At 32.0% G+C, this 16,336-nt stretch overlaps 2 protein-coding genes across 2 annotated transcripts; one reads left to right on the top strand and one right to left on the bottom strand.

Moving 5' to 3' along the window:
• LOC104728348 (transcription factor TRY) lies at positions 8,539-10,194 on the top strand. The gene is made up of 3 exons (XM_010447341.1): positions 8,539-8,835; positions 9,244-9,331; positions 9,804-10,194. Exons 1-3 carry the CDS (start codon positions 8,769-8,771, stop codon positions 9,976-9,978), a joined length of 330 nt encoding a protein of 109 aa, XP_010445643.1. The 5' UTR covers positions 8,539-8,768; the 3' UTR covers positions 9,979-10,194.
• On the bottom strand, positions 11,891-14,820 carry LOC104728355 (transcription factor SPEECHLESS-like). The gene is made up of 3 exons (XM_010447347.2): positions 14,215-14,820; positions 13,321-13,950; positions 11,891-12,503 (listed from the first exon to the last, which is right to left on the bottom strand). Exons 1-3 carry the CDS (start codon positions 14,605-14,607, stop codon positions 12,435-12,437), a joined length of 1,092 nt encoding a protein of 363 aa, XP_010445649.1. The 5' UTR covers positions 14,608-14,820; the 3' UTR covers positions 11,891-12,434.

Raw genomic sequence — 16,336 nt, forward strand, 5'->3', positions numbered from 1 at the left:
AAAAAAAAAAAAAAAAAAAAATGATTTGGTGAGATTTGAGATTTGAGATTTGAAATTTGGTGAGATTTTGGTTTTTATTTGAAATTTGGTGAGATTTTGGTTTTTGAATTTTAATGTGATTTTAGGATATTTATATAGTTAAAAAAAAAGGATCTAAGAACAATTTCATCGTTGATACTGCCGTTTAGGTGTCAAAACAATTAAATAATAAATTACCTTAAATGAAAGTTTTTGTATGCTTGATTTAAATTTAACACTTATTATGAAACAACCAGAATATATATTAAGGTTTTTGTTGTTACAAAAAAAATAATGGAAACAAGTTTGTTATTATTCTTTTAAAAAAATATATATTTAACTAAAATTTTGATTGAATAACAGATCAAAATTTAAATATTAAAATTCAATTTCATATATTTCTTCTGTTGAATTGTATAATTTTAAATATTATAAAAATTAACAGCTGCCAAATTCTGCGAGACGAAGTTATATGCCATATTCTGTCATTTCTTCCCATAAAAACAGCTGCTTCCACATTGGTTCTATCGAGAACATGGCGTTATCTACTTGCTACTGTTCCTAACCTAGATTTTGATGACTCAATCTATCTTCATCCTAAGAAGTTGACTCCTTGGTGTCGTGCTTTTGGAATGTGTGTGATATATGTTAATGATAAATGGTTCATGCGGTCGACTAGTTTTGTGGATTTTGCATCACGGCTTCACTCTAGAGAAATTCTCTTTGAAGACTATATATAGATATATATCTATGATCCAGCTGATCCAGAACGTGTCGTTCCTTGGATTAACAAAGCCTTGGCACGTAATGTATCGGATCTCCATCTAGTCATGGATTGGGGTCAGCGTGTGCATTTTCTGCTACATTCAAATATCTTCTCAAGCAAGACATTGGTTAGGCTGATGATAAAACGATTTTCATCAGCCAAAGCTTAAGACTCTCCATGACTCCATCTCAAGTCAGTTTCGTTTGGAAAGGAGAATATTGGGTTTAGCAAGCTTATTGCGGGTTGTGAGGTGCTTGAAGAACTAACTCTGGAGGGTGGTATACGCTCGTATATGTGGGAGTCTTACTCTGTCTCTCATACAACTCTCAGGACACTAAAGTTTGGTTTTGAGCAGCACAAGGCCTTCCAGAGTCCAAACAGTGTTGTTTCGTTTGATACTCCAAATCTGGTCTACTTGGAATATACTCAAGTCCTCTCTCGCAAGTACCTGAGAGTGAATTTTGATTTACTTGTTGAAGCCAAAATCGATCTTCCCTTGACAAGCGAGCAGGAAAGAAAGGCAATGTCTATAGCCGAGGCCTCTAATTCTGGAGCATATAAAGGGAATGTGTATATATATGAAGGTTTTTGTTACAAAAAGAGTAATGGAAACAAGGCCTTCATGACTGAATAATTAAAAAGTTCTAAATGCATGATAGTAAGGTTCATAACACACACCTTGTGAATATTTTTCCTGATATCACATCATTATAAATTTCAAAGAATTATGGAGAATTTAAATATCCAACTAAGAGTTTCTCTTGTAAATGAGGTTCCTCGTTGACCTCGTATTACTCCACCTAACTGATTTTCAATGCAGGAAAAATGGTCAGACCTAACTCTAATAAATACCATTGACCAAAGATTCAAAGTAAATGAAAGTCTTTATATATTAATGTACTCGAGTTTTAGAAACACAGTGTTTCCTAAGATAAGTGGATTAAGTTTTTGCCTAGCATTAAAATTAGACCTAAAGACGAAAGATGAAAAATAAAAAATGAATAGAATTCAGTTTTTGTCATCATCCAAACACAATAGATCACCCAAATCAACACAATCACAGACAGAACAAGATGGGAAAATGAAATAAAATAGATTAATTTCAGAAAATAAGAATGATGCTGACATGTTCTTGTATAATTTGTATATATATAATATATATGTCACCTTTTATAATTGACTAATTGAAAAACCTTCATATGCGTTTAAACGGTGGTTAAAGACCCAAAGTATTTAGGTTAGCTAGCACTAAACATATGTTTTTCAGACACAAATAGATACGTTTCATATGTACCTATCTTCATATACGTTTCTAACTATACACATCGATATACACACATATATTAAAATTTTGAGTGTCAATCTATAATCCAAGATTATATGTTTTTTACACCGTTTTATAGATTTAAATAGAAGATTATACAAAGAAAAAGAAAATCAAAATCTACTAAATAAGGAATTAACTAATAACAAAAATAGTAAACATATATGCCACCGAAAAAACTGACGAGCTAAGATGGAGAGCATGGATTTTACAGATAGATATGCCCAAGATTTCGATGTTGTTTACCTCTTCAGACAAGTACAGTATCATGTTTTGCGACAGTCCATGCCAATGGAGGTTTTAGTCGAATTATCCAACAATATATATCAACCACTCATCTTTTTGATTTTTTTTTTTAATCTAAATGAAATAAATCTTTGGATCATACTAATAATAATATTAATTAACCTCGGAAAAAATAATATTCCGATCAAATTAGAATAACAGTGAAATGGCAAGCCGTTTGTTAAAAATGTTGATATTTGAACAACCGAAACCGAAATGTGGTTAAAATGTTCAAATACGAACCTTAATACATATGTTAAAACAGCTTGTTTAACAACATTAAACAAGCCGTTTGTTAATTAAGGTTCAAATACGAACAAAAACTGACTAAACCAAATCATCCAAATGATATTATGTTTTTGTTTGAATACTAAAACGTTTTTGAATCCACACTGAACTGAAATATGGATTGAATATTAAGCTTCAACAGTAAAATAACATTTTCAAGATTATTTAAGGAGATTTTAAATGATATTTGGTTCTGCATTATCTAGTTTTGTTAATACTACTACAGATAGCACATGATATTATCTATTATTATTAAAAACAATATAGAAAAGATATATGGTTCCCTTGAGAATTCGAGTCTATTTGAAATTTTGGTTCTTTGTTGCTGTAGCATCAGATTGATCAATTCAGTGGCTTCTAGTTAATAATGAGCATTATCATAAAAGAGTGTTTCATTTCTGTGGTGCGAGAAATCTGATCTTGACATATATAATTTAATGACAAACGTTTTTGATTTTCGGTTTTTTTTTTTCTTTTTGTCAAAATTTAGACAATTAATATGTTAGAAAACCGAACTGAAACTTAGACTAATCTTCATTTTCTTGTCGGTAATTTTTTTCCAAAAACCCATAGAAAAAAATAAAATAAATAATAACAAAGAGACAAGAACTGATATATAGGTAGTGACATAATGGACTTGTTTAATAATCCAACGAAATATGTAATCCTAGTACGAATGGACAGGATTCTTTTTGTTTAGATGACTCAACTGGAATAGACGAGACACACTATTTTCAACCTGTGGATGTCTAAGTTCTCTTTTAAAGAATTATATATTCGGTAGACTTAAATTTGATATAGAGTTGTTTTTGGTAGATTACGCCAATTGTTGCTACCTAAATATTTTTTCTACCTTTTTTTGTCTCTTAAATGCATTACACAAATTATATTTTAAAAACGATTATTGTACCATAAATAGTGAATTGTTTATTTTCATAAATTGTGCGCTGTATTTTGCAACTGACGTGTCACAATATAGGTTAACTGTAATACGGCAATTTTCAAAATTTGTATGGTACAACGTACAACAATCCATTTTGAAATAGGATTATTTCATGTAGAAAAGTTGTGTAGCTTTACCGCAATACAATTCACACGAGAGTAAATAAGAAATATAACTTTTAACTATGATGATTGATTAGACCAGCTGACAAGTCATACCAATTATTCGAAAGAGTAAACTGACCGTCTAATAATGCTGGTGAAGCCTACAGGCTAAAAAATTGCTGTTACGTACAAGAACATCATCACTCTAGTAATCGTGCAGGTTTGTTGTTTGAAGAAGTTCCTCTAAGTTTTTTTTTTCTCTTTCTCAAATTCCACTGTGCTGATTTTCACAGCACATTATTTTGCTGAGATTCAGTACTTTTGTTCTGTGCAGTGCGGAGTCTATTCAGTTAGAGTTCTACTCTACATGTTACGATTTGATATGATCTTGTGTACGTGCTTTTGCTTTCTGTAGGAAATTATTTTAACTTTAGTGTTGGAATCATTTATATATCTATATAAATATATTATTATATGTTTCACAGGACTAGGCTGGTCAAAGTTAGCGAATGAATTAGTTGAAGTCTTAGTTTAGAAATTCGGATGTTTACCAAAAACGTCAATACTACTTTTCATAATATTATAATCATGATTTGTAATATAAAGCCGTATTTTTTGGTTTTTTTTGTTCTCCCCTAAGTTGGTATGATGAAATTTATGTTTATTCCTCTCATAACATTTTTTTGGCAACACAGATTTTTGTTTTGACATTTATTTATGATGAGAATAATTGATATATCAAATTGAAATTTTCAACCATGGTTTGGTATGGGTACAGTAGTCTTCAGATGATAGTGAATATTTTTGGCTAGTTCCAGAATTTATACGAAAGAAAACATCAAGAAAAAACAAAAAATGACTCACAAATACCTTAGGAAAAATAAAAATAAAAGATTATACGTTCAATCTTAATTAATTTCACCTACGTAGTCTCCTCGTCGTTCAATCCGATCGAGTCCANGACTTGTTTAATAATCCAACGAAATATGTAATCCTAGTACGAATGGACAGGATTCTTTTTGTTTAGATGACTCAACTGGAATAGACGAGACACACTATTTTCAACCTGTGGATGTCTAAGTTCTCTTTTAAAGAATTATATATTCGGTAGACTTAAATTTGATATAGAGTTGTTTTTGGTAGATTACGCCAATTGTTGCTACCTAAATATTTTTTCTACCTTTTTTTGTCTCTTAAATGCATTACACAAATTATATTTTAAAAACGATTATTGTACCATAAATAGTGAATTGTTTATTTTCATAAATTGTGCGCTGTATTTTGCAACTGACGTGTCACAATATAGGTTAACTGTAATACGGCAATTTTCAAAATTTGTATGGTACAACGTACAACAATCCATTTTGAAATAGGATTATTTCATGTAGAAAAGTTGTGTAGCTTTACCGCAATACAATTCACACGAGAGTAAATAAGAAATATAACTTTTAACTATGATGATTGATTAGACCAGCTGACAAGTCATACCAATTATTCGAAAGAGTAAACTGACCGTCTAATAATGCTGGTGAAGCCTACAGGCTAAAAAATTGCTGTTACGTACAAGAACATCATCACTCTAGTAATCGTGCAGGTTTGTTGTTTGAAGAAGTTCCTCTAAGTTTTTTTTTTCTCTTTCTCAAATTCCACTGTGCTGATTTTCACAGCACATTATTTTGCTGAGATTCAGTACTTTTGTTCTGTGCAGTGCGGAGTCTATTCAGTTAGAGTTCTACTCTACATGTTACGATTTGATATGATCTTGTGTACGTGCTTTTGCTTTCTGTAGGAAATTATTTTAACTTTAGTGTTGGAATCATTTATATATCTATATAAATATATTATTATATGTTTCACAGGACTAGGCTGGTCAAAGTTAGCGAATGAATTAGTTGAAGTCTTAGTTTAGAAATTCGGATGTTTACCAAAAACGTCAATACTACTTTTCATAATATTATAATCATGATTTGTAATATAAAGCCGTATTTTTTGGTTTTTTTTGTTCTCCCCTAAGTTGGTATGATGAAATTTATGTTTATTCCTCTCATAACATTTTTTTGGCAACACAGATTTTTGTTTTGACATTTATTTATGATGAGAATAATTGATATATCAAATTGAAATTTTCAACCATGGTTTGGTATGGGTACAGTAGTCTTCAGATGATAGTGAATATTTTTGGCTAGTTCCAGAATTTATACGAAAGAAAACATCAAGAAAAAACAAAAAATGACTCACAAATACCTTAGGAAAAATAAAAATAAAAGATTATACGTTCAATCTTAATTAATTTCACCTACGTAGTCTCCTCGTCGTTCAATCCGATCGAGTCCATCCTTTGGGCTCATAACTTTTATGTCAAAAATAAATTTACTCATACGATGTTTATGAATAAGGCTAAGTGAATCTACTCAATTCTGTTGCTAAATGTATAGGCAGTTAAGTGAATATTCTGATTCGTATTATCGTATATGATGTTATTTCAACAGAAAGCAGCAGAAACATTCATTCATTGGACCACCTTAAATGTTGTTGACCAATCAAAACATCTATAGTTCAACGAGTTTTTTTAAATTTAATTCGAGCTTTTACTTTGTGGGGTTTAAACTGATATTTTAATGATCAGGTTTAATAGAATATTATACACTATACATATATATGGGGATGCGTATTATATGTGGACTCATTTGATGCGTTACGAATAAAGATGTTTACTTAGGACTAAGAATGTTAGTTGAATCTTACCAACAGCTGCAACCATGTTTCAAATCGCTTCAATACTTCTTTTTCTTTCTTATAACTCTCTTAACTAAAAAACTAGAATTCTTTAATGGCAATTCTTTTATGATTAATCTATCATCTTCTCTTCTTTTTTGGGGTAATAATCAAATTTATTGTCCAACAAAAGAAAAAAAGAATAATTTGTACAAGAGTTTAAATTTTAATTAAAGTGGAAAGAGAAAATATATAGTGATTGCTTTTATGATTAATTTTTCCAGGAGACAATAGCCAACATGTCACCATCTTTGTACATATGTTGTTTAAAGATGGTATAGTAAAATCAAATTATTACAAAAGGTAATCACATATTTGTCCTTTTGTACAGGGTATATCCATAATTTTATGACATTGCATTTAGCTATACTAAGTTACTAACCAATTCCTTCTTTTTGCTCCTAACCGAAGACACATTTTCATTCAATGCATTCTTCAATCTATGAAAAAACATTAATAGCAACCGATTTGACGAGGTTTATCCGCCCTTCTACGAACTTTATGCAACAGCCCTAGCGCTTTGACAGCTGAACAAGGGCTTCAGGAGCCGTGATATAGGATTCACCTTCCGCAATGTCTTCAACAGGTGAACCACCTTTATAACCACCTAAAAGTTGACCATGCATCAAATGCGCTCGTACAGAAATACATGTATCCCCACCTACGTGAAGCGCACACTATTTAATTAAAGATACATTTACCAAAGGTCAGAGATACTTAACCAAAATAGTTACATCACGTTGGATATGCCAAAGGCACGTTGTTCTAACGATTGTGAGCCCCGACCAACATTGTAAGAAAAATGGTACCAAAACATGGATCAAGTAGTTCTCTATATATATACTTCTCACGTATTGGTGATTACTTATTGACTTGACAATAATTTAACAAATAGATAAATTTTAGTCTCCGTTTTAATGTTTGCTACTCTACAAAAAGGAAATGATGCGATGGAATACATATATGACTCCGCCTAAGCTAAACATGAACATGGTAAGTGATCATGACCATGCTTCTATATATATATATATTTCAACTACAACCACTTCTAGTAGGAAAAAGAATGAAGGAACTAGATATTATGCATCAAATGGAGTCGAGCTAGGCTTATCTTCAACGGTTGAAACGTCTACCATACCCGTCAACAACAGTATTGGCGACATTTTTTGGTGATAGTAATTGTATACTTTGTTACAAAATTTATTGAAAAGCGTACTTTAAATGTGATGTCTCGCACTCGACTTTAATTCGTTATTTTTAATAGGTCGATTCATATTTATGATAGATATTGAATATATCGAAGAAAATGCAAATCAAGGGATTTTGGTTGTATCATGTATGAGAGAGATTGAATTTCTACAAAAGCATTCATTAAATCCTTGTGTAAAGTGGTTTCAGTATTTCGCCAGCGAAGGAGTTGCCATACAGTGTCATATGTAATGTCTTAGTCACCATAGATTCTAAAACTAAAACATATGTCAAAAAAAAAAAAAAAAAAATAGGGGTTAAATTCAAAAGCATTGCGTTGTTACCAATATTCTCATTAAAATTTTGGGATAAAAATCACTAAAATCATGTTTTTCTACTTAAATTCGGAGATCAAACAAAAATATCTATGTTTATATGGGAATGAAGATTTCGATACAAAATATGAACATTAAATATAATGAATGAAAAATTTGCTTTAAGAACTTGTATCCGGTGCCGTTTGGTTTTATAACCCTTAAAAAAACTACAGTGTAATTTAATAACAACTAAGTTTCTTAGAAAAACAAATTGGACTTGACTAAAAAAATGGAAAGAACAACAACAAACCAATAATAACTAAAACATCGTTGAAATTGCCTCTGCCAAAATTATAATCAATAAATTCGATTATTCTAAAAAGAAAGTAGGTTTAGAAAAATTGAAGAATATATGGAAAAAAATAATTTGTTAGTATCTATGAATGAGAACAAAGTTAGTCTTCAAAATACTTTCAAATCCCAATAAAAAGGACTTCATCACCATGTGTATATGAGAGTGTCAACGACAAGTCTACACAAAGGCTAAGAGGTCAACAAGACCACACAACACTTCTTACTATTAGTTTGCAAAGGCTGTTCGTTGGACATTTCCTTCTCTCTCCTCTTCTCCTCTTCTTCTTCTTCTCCGCTCTATAAACTCTCATCTCTCACCTCTTTATCTCCTTACATTCTTCAAACCCAAAAATTTCATCACATTATATTTTTCTCTCCATTTTTTTTTTCCTAACCTCAATTATTAATGGATAACACTACTGACCGCCGTCGTCGTCGTAAGCAACACAAAATCGCCCTCCATGATTCTGAAGGTCCCTTCCTATTCTCTATATACTTTCTACATCCAATTTTACTCTGTTTTCATATCTCTTCATGTGTAGAAGAAAGCAAGAAAGCTGGATGCTTCTATAACTTTAGTCTTATCCATTATCAAAAACAAAGCAAAAATGCTTTTTCCCACCTTGGAATTTACTAGTTCCAAGGATCCGAATAAATTTTTATTTGAGAGTATACTTGTATAGAAAACGAGGGATACGTTCAATTTCTAAATTAGTAACACCTCGTGCTAACTTTAAAAAAACTTATCAAGATAAGTTTTCAGTTTTAACATAATAATTATTTATTGTTTAAAAGAATATACTTGCCTCTTCTCAGGTATATTGGAGTATATTTTATGTTAAGTTTTGAGTTTAATTGGTTGAATCTATAACTATGTGCAGAAGTAAGCAGTATCGAATGGGAGTTTATCAATATGACTGCACAAGAAGAAGATCTCATCTTCCGAATGTACAGACTTGTCGGTGATAGGTAACAATTTCATTCTTCTTATTATTCTTTACTTCTTCTGTCTATAATCTCGGCCTAAAATTTAAAGTTATATTTTTAGACATTTCTAAACAATTTAATTAATATGCAAGTATTAACAATTTTTTAGATACGTTTGTTTAGGCATGTACTTTACATATATGTACAGTGTACCATGTTGTAGAAGGGAGCACATGGCTTCCACTAATTTTTTTTGTCTAAAAAAGAAAGCACATTTAATTAAAGCTATCACGTTCATTAAATTACATACGTACCACACACACATATGTAGAGATAGACATAAGTACCTAATTTACTTTTCTTATCTGTTAGTACTAATGTATAAATGCTTGGCTGGCTCAAATATGGAAATTTGAACTGACAAACCATACAATATTTTGGAAAGAAAATATAAATGCTACAATGTTTTTTTGGATAAATAAAAATAGGATAATTTTATTTTGTTTGGAATTAGGTGGGATTTAATAGCAGGAAGAGTTCCAGGGAGACAGCCAGAGGAGATAGAGAGATATTGGATAATGAGAAACAGTGAAGGCTTTGCTGAGAAACGACGTCAACTTCACTCATCTTCTTCCCACAAACATACCAAACCTCACCGTCCTCGTTTTTCTATTTATCCTTCTAATTAGAGAATTTTAATTAATTATATTTTGTTTTTATCAAGCCCCACCACCACCCAAACGAGAAAATGAAATTTAAAAAAAAAAAAATAATAGATGTATAGTAGTGGTTCTTGTTAGTTTGAAGGATTTAGCATCTATTGTTTTCTTTTTGCTGTGTCTTTTTTATTATAATGTAGGTTTCAATTGGTACTCAGCTTTAATCCGTGCGGTTAAGTTTCTATACTATAGGTTTCAATTGGTACTCAACTTTAATACGTCCGGTTCAATTTTGTTGTGCTCGTCTACAACTCATATATCCACACTACTAAGTTTTTAACATGATACTACTATATATTGCATTATTCAATCATGTAACTAAACCATTTAGAAAATAAAATTATGTATTTATAGACTTTCAGAGAACTTATCTATCGGTAGCCACAACATATTTGAAAAACGGTTGAATAATAGTTTAATTAGTGACAAACATTGTTTAACAGTGAAGAATTCACAAATATTAGTTGTAGACTTATAGTTGAGTGATACACTTTGACGAAACTTTTTTTTTTTTTTTTTTTTTACGAAACTAATGAAATAATATATCTATACCAAAAATTAAATTACTCCAATTTCCTCTTAAAACGTAGCTTAAAATACAAACACATAATGTAAATTGTAAACTGTGTAGTGTGTACCACCAACACAAAATCATAAAACGTCCGTCTCATTTGGTAACGGACTAACACGTTACGGACGTTTTGCTTCTCAAACTGATTTGTCATGGACACAACAAGCCAAACGGATAGAATTTTGGGCTAATATGCTTTTCATGATTACGTAACCAAACGATTCATTTCGGCCTAAAAGCTACATATGTCGTTTCACATAAACTACAAAAACTCTAATAGTATCCAATTTGTAGGCAAGTCACACTGCATGTCACTATATAGTATCCAAGTCACTACATATGTCACTACATAAACTATAAAGCAATTTGTAGGCCCAATAGTATCCAATTTAGTTGAACCATTATTTAATAAGGTACGAGTGCAACCAAGTAATTCAATGGTCCAAAAGATATGCTCAAGTCCACCTTTCACAGCCCACTTGTAAGTTCACCATTAGTGTATACTCTGCGCTATGCTCTCGGACTCGAACTATATCGATCAGGTATCTTTTTTCTTTCTTTTTTTTTTTCTCTTCATTTTTATCAACTCTTTATCTCTTCATACCCAAAAAAAGGACACAGTTCTAGAGAAAAAAAAAAATATATCGATCTCTAGTTCAAAATTTTATTTCGTTTGACACCATTGGCATATCAAGTCTTCATCTTCAGCAAACTCCTACGTAAACATTTTACATAATTCTTTCAATAAGATTCTACTGATAAAAATGTGAAACGAGACATTTGAATTATTTCTTACACAAATACGTATAAAAATGTGCAGATATTGATATTTTAATCTGGAGACAATGAGCGTGTTCGTTTGTCTGACGCAGGCGGCTGCGACAGCGGCAGCGACTGCGGCAAACGCAACTTTTTTGATCGCCGCAACTAATCGACGTCCAAAATTAGAATCAGCGTTCGCCGCAGCGTCTTGCCGCAAGCACCTGCGGCAACCAAACGAACAACAACACATGCGGCTGCCGCAGCCGCAGGTACTTGCGACGACGAAACGAACAGGCTCAATATATAACCCATAGCGGAAAAAAAGCAAAACAACTTCTTACGATCAAGAGGAGTATACTTTTTGGATAAATCAAATTAACATCATTACTTCCCTATAAAACCGATTCTTTCAATCCATCTTTAACATCCCTCTTTAAGTCTTTATATCCCTCCAAAATTTAAGATGCAAGATTAATTTTTATTCATAAGAAACTCATACACTGTTGTTCATTCATATGCACAGAGCCGGCCCAAAGGCCAAGTCCATGAAGCATGAGCTTGTGGCTTTATTTTCTGCTGTGTATTTTATATATAACTTTCGGCCTTATTTTCCAAAAAATGTGTTTAGTCTAGTGGCATTTGTCTTTGTTAGTGGGAATGAGTTCATGGGTTCGATTCTGATTAATAGCACAACGGCCCTTTTATTTTAATTTGATTGTGGCCTTTATTAACAAAGAGACGGCTCTGCATATGCAATTACAGCTACAATGCCCGATGTAATAACAAAAACAAAGTTACATAGTAGGAGTAGTCTACTCTAATTTTGTAGTTTAAGAAAAAAAAATTACACGTGACAAAGCTGTTATATAAGAAAGCTGATAAATTTTAAAAACTCACTTATACCTATATTAGTTATAATCAAGTAATATTCATTGAAATTTAAAATAACATTTTGATTCAAAAGGAACTCCGAACCATATCTCTGTAGAAAATGTTTGAAGATAATTTAAATTAAGGATAATAAGGAGACAAAGTGAGTACGTACTGGTCTCTCGTTAGGGAATCTATACGAAAGATGTATTAAATCCTTCTTTTATTGGCAGAATGTTTGCTGAATTTGTTGAGCCAGTTCTTCTGCACTTAGTTGGCACTCAATTCCAATCTATCAAAACAAAAACAAAAATATAGATAAATAAATAATTTTGTCTATAACCAAAGAAAAAGAGATATTTTTAATCAACTTAATTACTAAACACCTACTCTGCACTGCAGGGAGACATATTTTATATGTAATAGCATGTTTATTTGATCTTCGATCGCATTATAACCAAATCATCAATAATAAAATCTAGACTAAAATTTGGACCTACAGCCATTGTATAACTTCTTCATTGTACAAATGTGTGTACTTATTGGAAATAGAACTAATTAAGTCTTGACACGAAACTAAGACAGCCTGATTTATTTGAATAAAATTCAAATATATAGAATAATTTATTTAGAAATTAAGATTTTAGGCGCTCTTCAATGTTCATATAGAATTGTATACGATATATCGAGACACGTGTTCTTTCACGCCTTGTTCCTTTCTAAGAAAGTCAAATGTATATTTTTTTTTTTTATCGGATGTCCCCGAAGGGACAAGAAAGTCAAATGTATATATTAAGAGTTTTAGTGAAAGTATACAAAACAAATAATAGTTTAGTTTTGTATGCTTGTGAGCAATCTGACACCCTACGTTTGTGTGCATATATATACAATGTAGATAAGAATTTTATGTATCATATATTGAATTTCTTATAAATCAAATGTGTATGAATTTATGTGAATCTCAATGAATTATTACTTATTACACTACCCTACCATTTCTTCCCCCACCATATATCCTATGTACGAAATATAAATGTTCTGAAATACACTCATGAAAAATGACAAAAGCAAATCTGTGAAAATTAATTAAGGTGATTATTCGTACGTACCTTGATGGTGAAAGAATTAAGCATGGTTTCGTCGACGGTGTTAATATTAACCTGAAGAATCTCAAGAGCCAAATCTTCAAGAGCAGCAATTATCTTCATAACTTGTCCCGGGATCTTATGCGACACCGTTTTGAGTAGCACGTTAGCTCCTGAGAACTTCACTTCTACGTCAGCCAAAGCCGATTTTGAGTTAGCAACAAGTTCATTAATCACACTACTCTCATGGTTACTACTGACTGAAGGAGAGGAAGAAGATGAAGCAGGAGAGTATGGAGGTGGGTCTCCTAAGCTGCTGCAACTAGCCAGTGAGCTATAAGAACGAAGCGGAAGCTGTGGGATGAGCGGTAGTTGCGGCGGAATGGCCCTGTATGGGCTTGTGGGCTGAGGTGTTCGAGGGCTTATGGGAGGGAGAAGGAGATGGTGAGGTATCTGGTGGTGGTTGATGCGCGGACTAAGAGGCGGTTTCCGCGGACTTAGAACAGGCGGTGAAGGACGAGGGCTCGGGACAAGTCTTGGGCTTAGGACTTCGGCGTAGGTCTTACGTTGTTTCTTGGCTTCTAAAGATTGAAGAACTTGTTGTAACTCGCTTATGTACTCCACAACTCCTCCTATGATGGATGCTTGGTCCCCCTTTTATTATTAGGTTGGTTTGTGAGGAAAGAAAGAAAATATAAGTCAATATAAACAATCTATATATCACATTGTGACATGAAAGAAAAAAAAAAATTGAGATGAATTAGTGGGACCAAATGTCAATTTTAATTGTCATTATTCTTAAAAAAAACATAGATATGATATTTTGATGTATGATAGATAGGTACACCAAAAAGATTAGTTGAACGTATAATATTAATTAGTCGACTAAGATAATTTATGGATATATTGAGAGTATACCCGTTTGACGTAGAAACAAGGCATAAGAGAACGTAAGACGGTTAAGTGCTCGTTCATTTGCTTTCTCCGGTTACGTTCCACGGTTACATGAGACATCTTTTGTTGCCCATCTTGCTTATTATCTTCTTCTCCTTCTCCGTCTTCTTCTTCTTCGTCCTCATCTTTCCCGGTTTCTAGTCTTTGCTTTTTCCTCTTAGGAGATGAGTTTTCATAATCTTGATCCTTAACTAACTCCTTGGAACTCATCGTTCCATCGTTAGGTGTAGATGCAGCTGTCGGAGATACCTCTCCGGCGCCTTCAAGACTCTCTAAGATGGCAAAAAGATCATCTCCGGCTAGTGAAGTGTCGACGAATTCACACTCTTCAAGAAAATCCGGTATTATCTCCTGCATCGTGACTAGAAATATTTTTTTTCTCTCTCTCTCTTCCTCGTTCGTTGTTTTGTCTTAAAGTTGGATTTGAAAACCAAAAAAAAAATCCAAAAAAAAAGAAGAAGAAAGATTTAGAGAAAGAAAGAGACGCCAAAAGACATATCAAGTTGAGAAAGAGAGATAAAGAAAGTGAATGCCAAAAGGAGTAAATATGAGGGACTCGCATTCATCGAGGACTAAACTATCGCTATCAAATTTCAATTTTTATTATTATATTTTGATAGGGCTATTTATTATGCGGTTTGTGCCGTTGGATGAAATTTGGGGAGAATCTAGGTTTTTCGTGTCTCTTTAACGTTTTAGATATAAATATGCATATGTATATGTATGGTACGTCTTATTGTATACTTTATAAGAGAGATAAAGGTTGCATATTGCAAAGGGAAAGATACATAAATTCCTTAGGAAAAGATTTTTATGGATTTTTTTGGGGGGTAAAATTTTGAAAATTCACAAGCTCGATCGGTATAATTGTTTGTTGTACACACAAACATGGAATGCACATAAACGCGGATATGTACGTTCTTACTACTTTCTTCTTTGTATTTAAATATTTGGGTTGCGAATGGTCCGACCAATCCCGGTTTTCGAGTAAATATAAGAAAGAAACAAAAAAGTATTTGAAATTAGTGAATTCACATTTATTTTAGCGCCTCACTCGTGAGACAATCAATTGAATGAGATGTTGTACATATTCACATTATAAATCATTATTATAAAGAAAATCAACCAATACATATTTAGACACTTTTTTATGATTGATGCATCAATTTCAAACATGTTATCTGACGATAACTGAATCAAACAAATTATTTTCACTTCGAGCCTATCTTTTGGCCTTTTCTAATTTCAAAGTTTAATCTAAACTTTGAAATCGGTTCCATATATAATGATCTGTTTTTACCGTTTTTATTCAAAACCTATCGGTTTACAAAATGTTAGTTCGGCTCAGAAGGAGCCTTACATGTTCAACTTATTTAAAAACAAGCTTAGAATAGATAGAATCTGAATTTAACAGCAATGGTAATATAGAAGTATTATATATATTATATATTAAGAAGATGCAACTCAATATATACACCTCTTTTGTAGGTTCATCTATAAACTGATACAAGGATAAACCCTTTAACCCAAAAAAAAAAAATGATGCAAGGAGCAAACAAATTTGTTTCAAGAAAATAAAAGACAAGGGATAGATCTAAGACAATAAATATTTGATGTCATACTAGTCGTGTCTCATTTTGTCTCATCAAAATCAAATTATTTCTTGAGGAGCCACCCTTGATATCATTTGTACTTTCCCTTTCAAAAAAATTTTCGATCGTTTGAATTTTTTTGTTATATATATATGTTTTTGTATATATTAATGAGTCCATTAAAATGTTTTAGAAAAATAAACGAAAATTTAAGAAGATGGAGCCAAGACAAACCAGGTAGTCGTTAGGTTTGAAGTTAATGTGTTGGCTGTCAGATGTTATATTTACCTGACCATGTCTTTTTAGTAACGGGTATCGTCTCTTTATGTTTTGTTTCTAGCCCAAACTTAACGAAACAGCATCAACTAAACAAACTATATTTGTTTTTTTTTAATGCAATGTTTATATAATTTGCCATGAAATTATGCCTTATAATTATACAAATCACTTCTTGATTTTAATACAATGATAACATGTCACAAAATCCAGACGCG

The sequence above is a fragment of the Camelina sativa genome, chromosome 2 (genome assembly GCF_000633955.1).
Source record: "Camelina sativa cultivar DH55 chromosome 2, Cs, whole genome shotgun sequence".
Taxonomy (NCBI): Eukaryota; Viridiplantae; Streptophyta; class Magnoliopsida; order Brassicales; family Brassicaceae; genus Camelina; species Camelina sativa.